Below are 17,234 nucleotides of genomic sequence, written 5' to 3'. Positions count from 1 at the left end.
GGATTCGAACTCATGACCTCTGACTCCAAAGCCCCTGCTGTTTCCACTGAGCCACGCTACTTCTCTGTAGCGTAGATACAAGATAATCAGGTTGGACGTAGTCCCTGTTCCCACATAGGGCTCCCAATCTCAATCCCCATTTTAGAGCTGAGGTAAATGAGGCACAGAGAAGTTGTGACTTGCCCAAGGTCACACAGCAGACCAGTGGCGGAGACAGGGTTCCCTTCTGACTCCCAGGCCCATACTCTATCCACTGGCCTTGTTGGGGAGGGGAGACTGTCCATCCAGGAAATGGCGACTGCCTTAGGGCCCCTGTGGCTAATCCCATCCTGAGCAAGCTTCTGCGGGCCCGCCTGGGCAGTGCCCCTGTGGTCCCATGGGCAGTGCCTCCATGGTCTCACAGACCGTCCCTGACCCCGAGCCTTCCAGTTCCCAGCTGACCGCGGATGCAGGGGGTCAGGAGGCTGCCAGGCCTGGGGGTTGGTGGGCTGGCCCTGGCAGGCAGGGGGCTGTCGGGCCAGCAGTGGAGGACTTGGTAGTGGCATGCCTCAGTCCTAGAATTCGTGTGGGCACTGGAGCTGCCCTTTGCCTCTGGGGAGTCGACATGGAGAGGAGTTGGGATGGGGGAAGAGCTCAGCTGGCTGCACAGATGCCCCTTGGCCCCTCTCTGCACTGTCGGCCTGCTGCCTGCCCCCTGGGCGATGATCTGATTGGGGTTGGGGTTGGGTAACTGGCCAAGGCTCTGGCCTCGACTGGTGTGGTGCAAGGCTCATTCATTCAATCATATTTATTGAGCACTTACTGTGTGCAGAGCACTGTACTAAGCACAAGGAATGTACAATTCGGCAATAGACAGAGACAATCCCTGCCCAACAATGGGCTCACAATCTTAAAGGGGGAGACAACAAACAAAACAAGTAGGCAGGCAAGTAGACAAATAGAGGCTCCCCACCAACCCACGAGTTAGCTCTCTCACAGGACCAAGCCAGAGCCACGGCTCTGGGGGGATGTGGTGGGGGAGGAATTCATCAAAACCACTGGGAGACCTGGGCCTGGAACTCGGGGCTGTCGCAACTCCCGACACACTGCTCCGTGCAGACCCCGCGAGTGTTGCCCAGCAAGGCCCGTGGTGGGGATCTCACACATTCTCCAGGATCCAAGCCCAGTGCCTCCTGCCCCTTGCCCACAGGCCTCGGCTCAGTGCCAGGGATCTCACCATTCTCCGGGCTCCAAGCCTGGCATCTCCTGCCCCTTGCCCACCGGCCTCAAGCTCCATGGTGAGGATCTCACCATTCCCCAGCCTCCAGGCGCGGCTCCTTCTTAATAATAATAATAATAATAATGTTGGTATTTGTTAAGCACTTACTATGTGCCAAGCACTGTTCTAAGCACTGGGGTAGACACAGGGGAATCAGGTTGTCCCACGTGGGGTTCACAGTCTTAATCCCCATTTTACAGATGAGGGAACTGAGGCACAGAGAAGTTAAGTGACTTGCCCACAGTCACACAGCCGACAAGTGGCAGAGCTGGGATTCGAACTCATGAGCCCTGACTCCAAAGCCCGTGCTTTTTCCACTGAGCCACGCTGCTTCTCACCTTCTTCGCCTTCTTCTTCTCCTTGCCCAAAGGCCTCGGCTCCGTGGTGGGGATCTCACACTTCTCTAGGCTCCAAACCCAATGCCTCCTGCTCGCTGTCCTTAGGCTTCGGCTCCATGCTGAGGATCTCATCAGCCCAGCACGTCCAACTCCTTGCCCACGGGCCTCAGCTCCATGATGGGGATCTCTAGTCTCCAAACCCAGTGCCTCCTGCTCCTCGCCCAAAGGCCTGCATGGTGGACAGCTTACCATTCTCTGGACTCCAAGCACAGTGTCTCCCACCCCTTGCCCAAGGTTCTCGTCTTTGTCGCATGCCCGTAGTCAACCAGAGCTCTTTGCATTCCGCAGAGTCCTGGAGGGAAGTGGCTAGTGGCAGAGCAGCCAAGAGACATAGAATCGGCGGGACATCGACCGGAGGTGGGGCCGACCCAGCCCACCAAGGCACCGGAGAGGTTGGCAGTGAGCTAGCCAGTCTGGGGTGGGGGCGAGGAACTGCCACTACTCTGAGCGCCTCCCCACAGTGTACCCAGCTGAATGAGCATTCTGTGTTTCCTCTTCCCTTCCTCTCCTCTTCCCTCCTGCGCCCTTCCTGAAGATGTGGGAGAAAGCCATCCACCTGAGCAAGGAGCTGGCCGAGACCTACGAGAGCCAGGTCTTCGACTATGAGGCACTTGGCAACCTTCTGGTGAGCCCAGCAGCTGGGTTGAAAAACTGGGCCCCCGTCTTCAAAGAAGTCTGGTGCAGGGGGCCAGGAGTGGGGAAGGGCTGGAGTCTGCCATAGTAGAATGGTGCCTCCCGTTGGTTGGGATGGGGGTGGGGATGGTGTTGGGTTGGTGAAGGGACTCCAGACGGAGCAAGCCATTAATTGTTCCAGACATTTGCTCACAGTGTGTCGCCCTCTGCACCAACTCCAGGCAGGAGCCTCCTGGGAGTGGGGCCATTCTCGCGATTCGGCCTTCCTCTAGAATGGGGGACTGGAGGCCAGGGTTGGGGCCTGGACAAGGGAACCTGTCCCCCACATTCCTAGATGTCTGGAGCGTAGATCAGCCCAGGGGCTGCACAATCCCTTCAGTTCTGGGCCACTTCCCTGGGGACAGAACCCGTGGCAGCCTGAACCTGCCCCTAGGTCAAGTAGTAAATAACATTTATTGAGCCTGCAGGCATTGTGAACCTCAGAGAACTCGGGGCAGAGTTGGGACTGAGCTTAGAGTGGAAGCTCCTTGTGGGCCAGCAACACATCTCATACTTCTGTTGTATAGTGCAGGGCTCCTAGTAAATACTATTACTCTCATTATAACCAGACAGATCCATTTATTTCGTCATCCTGAGGTTTCTCCTTCAGAGTTAAATGAGGGCCCTTGTGGTGTTTCCTTGGTGTTTATGGGATTGCTGAATTACAGGAGCATTCTCTCATTTTACTTTCAGAAAAAGCGGGCTTCATTTTACGAGAACATCATTAAGGCCATGAGGCCCCAGCCAGAATACTTTGCTGTTGGATACTACGGGCAGGGTTTCCCCTCTTTCCTCCGGGTAAGAATCACAGGATGACTCCCGATGCCATTCGGACCCACAGCTCCCCAGGAAGCCATTTGGGTGCCTTCACCTCTCAGCTGGGGTTTCCCCACCAGCCGATGATGCATTCTCAAGGTGACTGTGGTCATGGCCATGACAGTCAGTGGGAGAGGAGAATAGCGTTTTCTCAACTGTCCCTGCTGCAAACCGTCACTTACTCTCCAAACTCAGACTCTGCAGACTTTCTGACAGTTCTCCTGATTGTCCCAGTGAGGTGAAGTAGGAAAATGAACCCTGTCCTCTCCTGGCTCGTTGCAGCCTGGATGGGAGTTGAGGCTTGGTGTTTTCCCTAGAGAAAGCAGTGTTCTCAGCCAGGCAGAGTCTGAAAGAGCAGGTAACTCAGCCCCCCCGCCACCACCAGATTTCAACGATGCATCCATTGGCCAGCAAGTGCTCTGTAAGGCCAGGACCTTTCTGCCTGCCCTGCTCCCCTTCTCCCACATCAGCCCCGAAATACAGCAACAGGGCCCTGGGACATATTGGCAATTTTCTAAAATTCCACCTCTCAGCTCAGCCTCTCACAGAGGCATGGGCCCAGAGCCCCAGGGCTCTCCATGTCTCTGGGCCTGGGCTCCTTGTTTGGCTGAGCCAGGGAATCGAAAATGATTGACTTCCCTAATCCATTCATTTATTCATTTCTCCGATTACTTGCTGTTGTCAATTGTATCTGTTTTTCCACCCTTGCCCACAATTTAGGACTGTCTGTCTCGATCTTGAAGACAGGACTGTGTTTATTACTTTTATTGTGCTCTCCCAAATATTTAGTACAGTGTTCGGTACTGTAGGTGTTCAGTAAAGTGCCTTGCACACCATAGGTACTTTTCACATAATATCGATCAGTCAATCAGAGGTATTGATTGAGCACTTACTGTGTTCCAAGCACTGGTAGAGAATAATACAGTAGAGTTGGTGGACACATTCTTGGGCCACAAGGAGCTTACAGTCTAGAGGGAGAGATGAGCATTAAAATAAGTTATTGATAGGTGAACAGGAGAGTATAGGGATAGGTTCATAAGTGTTGTGGGGCTGGGGGATGAGGTGAATATCAAGTGCTTAAGGAGTACGGACACAAGTGCCTAGGTAGTGCAGAAGGGAGGACAAATAGTAGGCACTCATTACAGTGTTCTGCATAAAGTAGGTGTTCAGTTTAGGTTCTTGTATGTAGTAGGCACCCAATAGGTGTCTTGCACCCAGTAGGACCTCAGTAAATGTTGGTATTTGTTAAGCGCTTATTATGTGCAGAGCACTGTTCTAAGCACTGGGGTAGATACAGGGTAATCAGGTTGTCCCATGTGAGGCCCATTGTCTTCATCCCCATTTTACAGATGAGGTAACTGAGGCACAAAGAAGTCAAGTGAGGTAATGATTCAAGTAATGTTGAGAAAAGTGCCATGGACATGATAGAATGTTTGCCTCAGCTTAGTTGGCCAGCTTCTTATCTTTCTTTCTCATTCTTATGTTTGAATTGACCAGCAGTTTGGAAGGAGGTAGCCAGCAATAGGCTAAGATTGAGGTCATTACAGATCTGAGCAGCGACAGAAGCCCCGTGGAGGAGGAATGGAACATGGAGAGAAAAGCCAAGCTGCTGTTTGACTCCTGCAGAGCTGTAGACCCCACCTCTTCCCCTTTCTAATGTGGCTCTCCCCTTCTGGCCAACAGAATAAGATCTTCATCTACCGCGGGAAGGAGTATGAGCGGAGGGAGGACTTCAACCTGAAGTTGCTGACCCAGTTTCCCAACGCCGAGAAGATGACCAGCACCTCTCCGCCGGGAGATGACATCAAGTCCTCCCCAAAGCAGTGTATCCTTTTTGCTGGAAGAGTCCAGCAGGGCGAGATTGGCTCTGAGGTTGGGAGGCCCCCGGGTGAGCATTCAGGCTAAACAGAAGCAGTGTGGCCTAGTGGGAAGAGTGTGGGACCAGAAGTCAGGAAGCCTGGGTTCCAGTCCCAGCTCCACTACTTGCCTATTGTGTCATCTTGGGCAAGTCACTTTACTGTTCTGGGTCTCAGTTCTCTCATCGGCCAAATGGGGATTCAATATCTATTCGCACTCCCACTTAGACTGTGAGGCTTGTGTGGGTCAGGGAAAGGATCCATTCTGATTATCTTTGTACAGATAATCCATTCCTGGTATGTGGTAAGAGCTTCACAAAGACCACAGTTATTCTTTCGATTAATCAGAAGTTCCTAAGTGCTAGTCCCCAGCACAGTCATTTGAGTCGTTGAATTTGGACTGTTCGCTTAATCTCTCAGCCTCGGTTTCCCCTTCTGAAATATGGGTGCCCCACCGCCAAGAGGTGTTGGATAAGAGACCACCCAGGAAGTGGGTTTAGGAAAAGGCAGTTTATGTCTCCAGAGTGATTTAGAGCCCAACAGATCTTATGTCTGGGAGAGAGACAGATGAGAAAGCCAGCAACCCAATCTTTAGCCAAAAAAGCAAGAGTTCCAGGAATTTCCAAAGGGTTTTTTCAGTTCATCCAGCTATCTATCGACTGATAGATGTTCTTTTGCCAGTTTCTCCAAGTGCCACAGACTGGGTTCAGCCTGCCCCTTCCCTCCTCCCTCCTCCACAGGCCTCAGCTCCTGGAGCCTCTCCAAGCTGGCACGTTTCCTCGGAGGAAGATTGGAGCCCGTCCCCAAACAGAGAACCAGGAGCCTGACAATCTGGGCCAGGATGCAGGGCTTCTCTGGCTCACTGGGGCTTAGGCAGGTCCAGTGGCTCTCGGCTCTGATCAGAGAAGTACCAGGGTTACATCGGGTGCCGGGATGCTGGGCACCCTGGAGCAGGCGGAGGGAGGGCTGTTGACTACATTGCGAGTGTTTTGGCTGCTGTGTGTTGGCCCCCGCGAATGCCCGACAAGAGAGAGTGTCATCCGGGTGCCCTTGCCAAGAGATCCCAACTCATGGATTCACAGCCAACTGGCAGCCCCTTCCAAGCCGGCCGTCTAGGGAAGCTCTCAAATCAACCACTCAGTCAAATCAGTGGTATTTACTGATTGCTCAGTGGTATTTACTGACCGCTTACTGTGTGCAGAGCTCAGTACCCTTCGCTTGGTAGAGTAACACTATAACAGAGTCGGTAGACATGTTTAGTGCCCACGAGGAACTTACAGTCTTGAGGGGGAGGCAGACTCAAATAAATTATGACTATGGATGTAACTGCTCTGGGGCTGAAGGTAGGGTGAATAGCAAGTAGTTAAGAGGTACAGATCCAAGGGCATATGTGTCACAGAGGGGAGGGCGGGAAGGGGAAATGAGGACTTGGTTGGGGAAGGCCCCTTGGAGGAGATGTGATTTTAATAAGGCTTTGAAGTTGGGGAGAATGATCACATGTCGAATATGAATGGGGAGGGAGTTCCAGGACAGAGGCAGGATGTGGGCAAGAGGATGGCGGCAAGATCAAGGTACAGTGAGTAGGTTGGCATTAGAGGAGTGAAGTGAGCATGCTGTGTTGTAGTAGGAAATCAGGGAGGTCATCTAAGAGGAAGCGAGCTGGTTGAGTACTTTAAAGCTGATGGTAAGGAGATTCTCTTTGATGTGGAAGTGGATAGGTAACCCCTGGAGGTTCTTGAGTGGGGAGATATAGATTGAACATTTCTGTAGAAGAATGATCCAAGAAACGGAATGAAGTATGGACTGGAGTGGGGAGAGACAGGAGGCAGGGAGGTAAGTGAGGAGGCTGATGCAGTAGTCAAGAATGGATAGGATAAGTGCATGGATCAGCGGGGTCTGAAAGCAGGCAGAGACCCTACTCCAGGTCAGAATTCTTGCAGGTGGATGCAGTCTCAACACAGCTCAGAAGGTTTGGTCCACTTCCAATATATCAACCAATCAAGTAATCAGACAAGCCTCTGCATCTGAACGCTCCCTGCAAGGCACCATAGGGGACCTTGGATTGGGATTTCCCCTCCAGGTATTCTTCCTTCCCTGTGCTTCTGACAGAGAGGAATTCTGTTTTTTTCACTCATGGGGACTCTCGGAATAAGCCTGCTGCTTCCAACATTGTTTCGTGTGCTTCCTCCTCCCCAAAGCTCAACCCAGTGACCTGGGGAACTTTCGTAAAATGTGGCTACTAAAGAGAAGGAGAAGGAGGAAGAGGAGGAAGAGAAGGAGTGAGTGAAGGAGGAGGAGGCAAAGAGCCATTTGGGCCATTGAAGGGTTGACAGTTGAGGCTGAAGCACACTGGCCTGAGGTGTCTCCACTCGCTCCTCCCGCTAATGGCGCTCCTCAACCCTGCTGCTCCCCTGCTGACACACCGCTCACTCAGTCCTCTCCCTCCAGAGCCTCATGATATAGTTTATCCCATTTTATCAGTGAGGAAACTGAGCCACAGAGGGGTTAAGTGATTTGTCCAAGGTCAAGCAGCAGACAAGTAGCAGATCTGAGACTTGAAACCAGGGCACCCAACTCCAGACCTGGTGCTTTTTTGCACTAAGCCACACTGTTTCACCATGGATCAATTAATTGGAAATTTTGGAAATAATACTGTTTGTCAAGTAGCAGGCCCCAAAAGCTGAAGTTTTGTTGTTAAGGAGGCTTGTGGTCACTAAACATAGAATGTTTTTAAAACTCCACACTGGTCAAAGGGATTGACACTTCAGTCTGAGAAACAGTAGGAGAAAGAGAGTGGTCTCCCCCTGCTCCCCTCCCCCGCATTCTCCAATGGCCCCAGCTCCCTTAACAGAAGCTTCAGACATGCAGTGTTTCACCGTGAAGCCAGTGATGAACCTGCCTGCTAGATTCAAAGACAAGCCAGTTCCTGAACAGATCTTGAAGTAAGGATTTCCCTTCCTCTTTCAGAACTCTCCCTCTCAACATAGGAAACCAAACTCCGTGTGATTTGTAAATCCTGGCACTATTTCTGGCGTCCCACTGTTACCGAGAGCCAATGGTCATAGTGAGAGTTGGGCCAGAGTGAGAGTTGGGTGGAGGTTCATCACCATTGTGATGGTTTACTGGGGGTGGGGGGGAGGGAGCAGGATGTTTCTCTGCCAGGTGGTCTGTCCTGAGGTTTGGAACAGATCCTAGGGTACACGGGGAGCCGGTATGAATCTGAGGGGAAAACGGGGCCCTCTAGACACTTTGGGCATTTGGTCAGATCGTTCATTCATTCATTCAATCATATTTATTGAGTGCTTACTATGTGCAGAGCACTGTACTAAGCGCTTGGAATGTACAATTTGGCAACAGAGACAATCCCTGACCAACAATGGGCTCACAGTCTAAACGGGGGAAACAGTAAAAAACAAAGCAAATCAAAACAAGTAGTCTGGCTTGGCTTTGGCCAAGCTTCCCCCACCTCTACGTTGACCTAAAGTAGCTGAGAGTGAATTGGGAAGCCATTTTGGGTCATGTGGGTGAGGCAGGTGGGACCCTGGTCCTCAAGGACCAGAATGAGAAAGCAGCAGTCTTTGACCCTGTTGTTTCTCCCCAGCTACTACCGAGCCAATGAGGTGAACCAATTCAGTCACTCACGACCTTTCCGAAAGGGAGAAAAGGATCCTGATAATGAATTTGCTGTGAGTTCTGGACTTTCCTCTGCCCTGCCCTCTGGGAAGAAAGTTGAAGTAGCCGGTCTGATGGGCCCCATGGGAAAAATAGTGAATTAGCCAGCTTGACAGGCTCCGCAGAGGGAATAGCAATGTAACCAGTCTGATGGACCCCACGGGTCCCAGGGGAACTGGGCCAAAGCAGGCACTGGGGTTTGGTAACTGGTCTAGAAGGAGGGTTCTGGAGGTCTGGGCTTCGGGGCCCCATCTGGTTCCCTCTACCGACACCCCAGTCTTTTCCATTTGACCACTAAGCGGTGGTCTGTGCACTCTCCTCCCACTCTCCCCCAGTCACCCACCTGTATGAGGGGGTTATAAGGAAAGAAGGGAGGGAGACACCCCTCATTGCTCCTGATATCTTTTGGGTGACTTGGAATTATATGTGCGCGGGCACACAGACACACACACACATGCTCTCACACACACGTGCATGCTCTCACACACACACGTGCGCGCGCGCACCCACACAGGCCTTCTCCAGTCCCCTCCCGGGAATACCCCAGCTCATGTCCAGTGATGTCCCAGTGGAAAGGCTGCAAGTATTGGTGAGGTCCTCCAGCAGTGCCAGGGATAGCTTTAGGACCCAGAGCTAACATTTGCTGTTTCCTTTCCTTCTGGCACCAGACCATGTGGATCGAGAGAACCACCTACACCACGGCCTATACCTTTCCTGGGATTCTCAAGTGGTTTGAAGTCAAATCAGTTTTAACAGTGAGTCTTGGGAAACTGAGCTGCAGAAAATTGGGTGGGGCAGACTTGGTGGCGGGAGAGTCCTAGATCTGGCCTGGCCTGGCCTCCTCTCTCCACAGAATTGGCATATCCAAAGGGAAATGAAATAATCCTTGGATGTTCTTAGTAACTTCCTGTGCCCAAAGAGGGTTCCTCCTTTGGAGCATGTGCTTGAGAGACAGCACAGGAAATTATGGGTGTACCACCCTCTTCAGTATTGCAAATTGTAATGTCTGCCATTTTCCGAGACCTCCTCTCTGAACCTTATCTAGAGGTGCAGTGTTGCCATAGCAGCAGGGGAAGCCTGGACCTGGACCCTTATCAAAATGTGTGGTGCTGCCATGGCAGCAGGGGAAGCCTGACACTTGACCTACTAAGAGTGTAATGTTGCTATTGCAGTGGGGGAAGCCTTACCTCTCTCTAGAGTTTCAGTGTTGCCAAAGGAATGAGGGAATCCTAATACAGCGTTAATAATAATAATAATGTTGGCATTTGTTAAGCGCTTACTATGTGCCGAGCACTGTTCTAAGCGCTGGGGTAGACACAGGGGAATCAGGTTGTCCCACGTGGGGCTCACAGTCTTAATCCCCATTTTACAGATGAGGGAACTGAGGCACCGAGAAGTTAAGTGACTTGCCCAAAGTCACACAGCTGACAAGTGGCCGAGCTGGGTACAGTGTTGAACCTCTGTGGAGAGGTGCGGTGTTGCCATAGGAATGGAGGAATCCTGGCTCCAGACCCTTATTTAGGGATGCAGTGTGGCCATGGGAATGGAGGAAGCCTGGTCCCAGCTCTCGCCTCACTTCTTCCCAAAGGAAGGCAGATTTGCTGATTGTTTGTGCCCCAAAGTGCAGTGGGAGCCCTTGGCTCAGGTGCCGTTTGTGGATGGTGATTTGCTTCTGCAAGTCCTTCCTTTTGGGGGCTATCTGGGAGAGTCAGACAGCCCATATCCCCAGCTGGTAGCAAAGGCTCTCTGCTCCCCACTGCCCAGGAAATGGGTTGCAAAGGGGTTTGTATTGAAGCAGTGTGGCCTAGTGGAAAGAGCATGGGCCTGGGAGTCAGAGGACTCCGCCATTTGTCTGCAGTCCCTTCATTTGGGCAAGTCACTTCACTTCTCCGTGTCTGAGTTCCTGCATCTGTAATATGGGGATTAAGACTGAGCCCCATGTGGGACAAGGATTGTGTCCAGACTGATTATCTTGTATTTACCCCAGTGCCTAGTACAGTGCCTGGTACATAGTTTGTGCTTAACAAATGCCATTTTAAAAAAAATTACTTGGGCTCCCTTCTCAAGATAGGGAATCCTTCCCACGTCTGTAACCCAAGCAAAGCAGCCACAGTAGGGCCCCGCAGGCTGGCGACTGAGTCGACGAAGATGCTCTCTGACTCTGAATCTCTCTCTCTTTCCTTCACTCTCTCTCTCTCTCTCCCCCTTTCCTTCTTCCCCTTCCTCTCCTCCCTCTCCTTCTCTTTTCCTCCCCCGATCACTTCCTGTGGCTGGGGCGGGAAGGACGAAGTCAGCCCGCTGCAGAATGCCATCGAGACCATGGAGCTGACCAATGAGAAGATCAGCAACTGCGTCCAGCAGCACAGCTGGGACCGCACGCTCTCCTTGCACCCGCTGTCAATGCTGCTGAACGGTATCGTGGACCCCGCGGTCATGGGCGGCTATTCCAACTACGAGAAGGTGAGTGAGGCACCGACAGTGGTGGGTGGGGCTCCGGCAGTGGACGGACTGGTCCCTCCTGCCACTCCTTGGGCTTCCCTGCTCTCTGCCTTCGGCTCTTTTCACACAGTACAACAGGCTGGCAGGCATGTGTAGGGCTCCAGCCCGGCACTGAGGTGGATGCCCGCAGACCTGCAGCATTCCCCACGCAGCCGAAGGCTCCTGCTGGAAGCGAGGCGGTTATCCTAGGTGGATTATTAGCGCTTGGCTGGGGTGCACAGGTCAGGTTTGTAGTGCTGTAAGGCTTGTGTGGACAGCTGGACAGTGAGTGGATGGCCAGGTGAGGAGACAGAAGATGGACCTGTGGATCGGTGAGTGGATCGATGGATGGATTAATGGGTGGGTGGACAGATGGCAGATGGGTGGCTAAATGGACGGACTAGGGAGTGCCTGAAGGGGGAGAGGCCAGGCCACCATTGGGATGGCTGGGTTAGGATCATGGCTCTTAGCCCAAATACTCAAAGAACCCTTCCCTGAGACAGCAAAAAGAGTCCAGGTTTCAGGTGAGCGAGTTTAATTGCCTAAAGGAGACTAGTGGCAGACTCTTCCACCATCAGGCTCGCAGTCATATGTCCTGTGGTTTGCTTGAATACAGCCAGAGGACAGTGTGACTTCAGCCTCCTTCCTTCCTCCTCACACACAATTTACTGGGCAGTCTTGGCTCGAGATTGTGTGTGACCTTTCAAGTGAACTTTCGGTTTTGTCAAAATTGTCATCCTTGCTTCTGCACCTGCTGGGTTACCTCGGGGAGGCCAGGGTGAGATCATGGTTTCACGGTGGGGAGGCTATGGAGAAGCCATGAGGAGGCTAAGGGAAGGCCATGGTGACACCATTGGACGGCTGGGGGAGAACATGGGGTTGTTCTGACTCTGAATGAACCAGTTCCATGTGACTGCTTTACCTTCAAGATCCTTGTCTTCCTGAATTATGACCTCGGCTGTTAGCGAGAAGGAGTTAACCTTGTTCCCATCTTGTGTACTTTGACATTTAACGCTTTCTGCCCCCAACAATGGCTGGGACTGTGCCAGAACCCTCTCCTTCCGACCTCAGCCCAGCCCACCCCGCCCCTCTGGCTTCAGCCCAACGCAGTTGCAGGGCAGTGAAACAACTTTGGCCTTGGTCCAATCGGGAGGAAGACAACGGCCGGCTGCCTTGGGGTGCAAGGTCTGCGGTACCTGGGCATCCTCTGCCTCAGCTGCCCATGCCTGCAGGGAAGTGGCGAGTTTGGATGGCTGCAGGGGGCATAGTGGGACACGGTGGGAGAGGGGGACATCAAAGGAGGGGAGGACTGAGTCTGGCAGGTTTGGAGGTGCAGTGGGTTCCGGGTATGGGGTCAGAGGTGGGCAAAGTAAGAGCGGGCAGAGCCAGCATGAGGGACCGAGCAGAGCAAAGAGTGCCAGCAGCAGAGCGGCAGAGTTGAGGAAACACATTAGCTGAAGGAGCTGGTGGAGATGCTTAAGGCCATTGGTGCAGAGGGAGATTAGGGACCTTGGAAGGATATTGAGGAGAGGGGAGATGTATGTGTAGGGTGTAGCGGGGAGGTGATCCGGATGGCAGCATGGGAGCAGGGAGACTACCGAGGAGCCCAACACAGAAGTACAATCCCGATCTGACGTGTGCTTGAACCAGGATGTTTGCCCTTTGGGTGGAGAGGAAGAGGAGGGCCCCCAAAACGTTTTTGAAGAAAATTTGGCAGCTTTTGATAGGAGGGCATGGAGAAGAGATAGATTATAACTCTGCTTGTCCTTCATTTTGCTTTTAGGCCTTTTTTACTGATAAATACATCCAAGACCATCCTGAGGACCAAGAAAAGGTTGAGTTGCTGAAGCATTTAATTGCTCTACAGGTAGAGTTGAAGGAGAAATTGTATCTAAAATAAAGAGGCGAAGACCAGTTAATATTTCTCTTTCTCACTGCCATAAGCAGGGTGAACCTTATATTAACACTCAGCAGGGTTGTCACATTTGGAGGTTTTTAAGCCACTTTACAATCCTCTCTCATCCTTCCCTCTTCCTGTCTTCTTCCCCCAGATTAGAGTAAACCCACTCAGCCAGGCAGATGAGGGTTTGGAGCCCAGCCTCCAGCAGACAGCCTCCCCCAAAGCAATCATCACTCAGAGCAGCTTCTATTCAGAACAGTCTCTACCCAGAGCAACCTCCACCCAGAACATCTCCATCCAGAGCAGCCTCCACTCAGAACAACCTCCACCCAGAGCAAACTCCACTTGGAGCATCTCTGCCCAAAGCAGGCTCTTCCCAGAGCAGCCTGGACCCAGAGCAGCCTCTGCTTAGAGCAGCCTCTTCCCGGTTAGCCTCTGCTTAGAGCATCCTCTTCCCAGAGCAGCCTCTACTTAGAGCAGTTTCTTCCCAGGGCAGCCTCTTCCCAGAGCTGCCTGCACCCAGACCAAACTTTGTCAGAGCAGCCTTCACCCAGAGCAACCTCTGCTCAGAGCAGCCTCCACCCCAAGCAGGCTCCACCCCAAGCAGCCTCCTCCCAGAGCATCCTTCAGTAGTTCCATCATTTTAAAATTGAGATTGAAGGACTGTAAGCTTGTCTAGGAAAAGAGGCCATCTCCTAGCCAACCTCTCAAGGGATGTGCACCCCCTCCTTCCTACCACTAGTCCATGTTACGGAAATCCCATCCTCTCTTGTTGGGTCCTTATTCCACCACAGCCTGTGCTCGGCCCTCATTTGGAACCTGGAACCACCTCTCCCCTACTCAGCATTTACAGGAGTGGAAGCAGGATGTGGATTGGGAGGGCGGCCCCAGGGGGAGAAGAGCGGGCAAGATAACACTTGGATCTGTGACTTTTAGGCATTTGATTTTCACCCCCCTCTCAACCGCATGGCACTTATGAGCATATCTTTAAATTGTATATTATACGTTATTTGTTCATATTGATGTCTGCCTCCCCCTCTAAACTGTAAGCTTGAAAGTATAGTGCTTTGCACGTAGTAAGCGCTCAATAAATACCACTGATGATTATGAAGACAGCAAGCATCACAGGTCACCACCAGGCGAGAACAAATGGTGTTCGTGACTTTTTCCTGGGAGGATGCCATGACTCGGACTTGGCGAACCTCCCCCCACCAGGTGCCGTTGGAAGCTCAAGCTCCTCTTTTCCCATCAATCAATCAATCATATCAATTGGTTGCCTATTGTGGGCTGAGCACTCAAGCCCTTGGAAGAGTGCAGTGGAGTTGTGCTCGCTGCCCTCGAGGAGCTCCCAGACTAGTTTCCTCATGCCTACGTCTCTCCTGGAGGTGGGTGTGGGCGTGCCTGATGTGGGCTTCTCCCTCCTCCCCGCAGATGCCACTGCTGGCGGAAGGGATTCGGATCCACGGGGAGAAGCTGAATGAGCAACTGAAGCCTCTGCATGACCGATTGACCTCATGTTTCCAGGAGCTCAAGGATAAAGTGGAAAAACTCTATGGAGTCGTGACCCTGGTATGCTGGACTTGAAGGGGTTGCCTTCCCTCCCCCTCTGCTCTCTGCAACTACTCCCAATCCTCTATCTCCTCTTGGAAATTGGACTTTCCAGTCCTCCACTCAACTTCTAACCATGAGTGGGTTCCCATGGTTGGGGCTCTGTGGACAAGTCAGGGCCTGTGCCCCAGAGGGCGGTGGGGTCAGGAGGAGGCACGGTTCATCGGCCCTCCCGTACTCTGCCACCTTCCCTCCACTAGGTGCCCTTCATCTGATCCCTCTACTTCCTCCCTCATTTCCATTCTTCTCTCACTGCCGATGGTGTCCTCTTTGAATACCAAGGAGAACTCTATGTATTCTTCTCTATCTTGCTCCCGACACCCATTTTTCATCTCTTTATCCCCTTGCTGTTCCAGCTTTTTTATTCCATGGTTTCTCCCAAGCAGAGATGAAAGTCAAAAAAATTTATAATGGGCAAGTCATGATGACCAGTGGGCAATGTCGGGTGGGGACAGGGGCCCAGTGGACATGGGGCTAGGCGGCCTCCGAGAAAATGGCCCAGGAGCCTCCGCAGATTCCTGAGCTGGACCAAGGGGTCCACATCTCGCCAGCAGAGGACAAGGAGTTGAGCCCTCACCTAGGCTCCAACTCCCACTCCTAACTATAACCCCTTAATAATAGCAGCAGTAATTATGTAGTATTCATGGCATTTATGTACTATGTCCTGTTCGCTAAGCTCTGAGGTAAACACAAGATATCTCAGTGGACACAGTCCCTATCCTACTCAGGACTCACTATCTGTGGGGCAGCAGTGGCCTAATGGAAAGATCAGTCAATCAAACAATCAGTGATATTCATTATTACAAATGTCATTACTACTACTGAGAGCTCACTGTGTGCAGAACATTGTACTAAATACTCGGGAGAGTACAGTATAACGGAGTTGGTAGACACGATTGCTGGACCCAAGGAGCTTACAGTCTACAGCTGGGGATGGGCGTTAAAGTGGATTAGGGTTAGAGGAAATAGTACAGTATAAGAATATGTAAGTATTTTGGGGCTTGGGTGAGTAGCAAGGTGCTTAAAGGGTACACAACTTGGGAAAGAGCATGGGGCTGGGAGTCAGAATATCTGGATTTTACCCTTGGCTCCTGCCACTTGCCTGGCAAGTGACCTTGTGCAGTTGAAATCACTTGCTTTTCTGAACCTGTTTCCACATCAGTAAAATGAAATTTAGTCCCTGTTCTTCCCCATCGATTATGAGCCCCATGTGGGGCAGGACTGTGTCAGACTGGATTATCTTGGTGACCAGAGTGCTTAGTTTGGAGTTTGGCACATAGTAATGGCTGAATAAATTCCTTTATGATTATTATTATCACATCCCCGTTTTGCACAAGGGAAAACTGAAGCCCAGAGTAAAACTTAAGCTGTGCATAAGTAAATGGCCCAGTCACCTAGCAGGTTGGTAACGTTCCACTTAAATAAGCAAAAAAGGGGTATTTATTGAGTGCTTTCTGTGTGCTGAAACCTGTACTAAACAACTGAGAGAGTACAGTACAGTAGTCGGTGGGCACAATCCTTGTCCTCAAGGAGCTTGCAGTCCAGAAAGGGAGACAGACATGAAAGTGAATTTTAGATAGGGAAAGCAACCAAATATAAGGATCTATCCATAAGCACTGTATCGGAGAGGAAGCAGGGTGAGTCCCCAAATACCTTGTGGGAGTGTAAAAGAGGCTGATTAGTAGCTGAGGAAGCTGGCACCAACCTTTGCACTAACTTGCCTTGTTTCCTTGTGCAAATAATAATTGTGGAAATAATAATAATTGTGTTTTTGATAAGTACTTACTCTGTGCCAAGTACTGTACTAAGCACTGGTGAAAATACAGAATAATTAGGTCAGTCACAGTTCCTGACCCATGTGGGGCTCACAGTCTAAGGAAGAGAGAACTGGTGCTGAATCCCCATTTTTCCGATGAGGAAACTTAGGCACTGAAAAGTTGTGACATGCCTAAGGTCACACAACAGGCAAATAGCAGAGCCAGGACCCAGGTCCTCTCACTGTTACACCTGTGCTCTTTCCACTAGGCCATGCTGCTTTTAGAGCACGGTACTTGTTAAATAATTACAATATGCTAAGCACTGAACTGAACACTGTGGTAGATGTCGGGAAACGTGCAGTCTTTGCCTCGTGTGAGGTTCACAGTCTTCAGCTGCAGCTGACCTCGTGATTTTTTAAAATTCTGATAGGTGAAAGCCTCTGAAGGTTTTCTTTCCAGCCTTGACAGTGTGGGGGTGGGCAGAGCAAAAACAACACTCGGCACAGACCAAAGACAGTGCTTGGCACAAAGCAAAAGCCAGAGTTCAGCACAGAACGAAGGCAGTGCTTGGCACAAAATGCCCTCTCAGCAAATCCTTCTGATGGATCGGTTACCCGAGATGCAGGTTTCTCTGTTGTCTACAGCCTCCCAGCCTGACGATAGAAAAGAAACAGAGCCGGGTAGGGTCGGCGGTGCTACCCTACATCATGTCATCCACCCTGCGAAGACTCTCTGTCGCCTCCCTGACTCCCTCTTTGGCCTCCACGTCTTCCACCTCTTCTGAGAGCGCCCCCTCCAGGCCGGGATCTGATGGGTAAG

General features: G+C 51.5%; 1 protein-coding gene across 2 annotated transcripts in view; it reads left to right on the top strand.

Annotated features, from left to right (window-relative positions):
- DOCK5 (dedicator of cytokinesis 5) overlaps positions 1-17,234 on the top strand; it is a 216,750-nt gene that overhangs the window by 185,426 nt on the left and 14,090 nt on the right. For both annotated transcript variants that reach the window (XM_029065133.2, XM_029065132.2), the window contains exons 39-48: positions 2,192-2,281; positions 3,022-3,126; positions 4,828-4,969; positions 7,861-7,942; positions 8,602-8,686; positions 9,341-9,427; positions 10,956-11,132; positions 12,934-13,017; positions 14,482-14,619; positions 17,060-17,229. In XM_029065133.2, the coding sequence (XP_028920966.1) occupies positions 2,192-2,281; positions 3,022-3,126; positions 4,828-4,969; positions 7,861-7,942; positions 8,602-8,686; positions 9,341-9,427; positions 10,956-11,132; positions 12,934-13,017; positions 14,482-14,619; positions 17,060-17,229 (1,160 nt within the window). The remainder of the gene's footprint in view (positions 1-2,191; positions 2,282-3,021; positions 3,127-4,827; positions 4,970-7,860; positions 7,943-8,601; positions 8,687-9,340; positions 9,428-10,955; positions 11,133-12,933; positions 13,018-14,481; positions 14,620-17,059; positions 17,230-17,234) is intronic.

This window comes from Ornithorhynchus anatinus, chromosome 5, assembly GCF_004115215.2.
Source record: "Ornithorhynchus anatinus isolate Pmale09 chromosome 5, mOrnAna1.pri.v4, whole genome shotgun sequence".
Classification (NCBI taxonomy): Eukaryota; Metazoa; Chordata; class Mammalia; order Monotremata; family Ornithorhynchidae; genus Ornithorhynchus; species Ornithorhynchus anatinus.
Note: the sequence above shows the minus strand (reverse complement) of the source record. Positions and strands in the feature narration are given on the sequence as shown.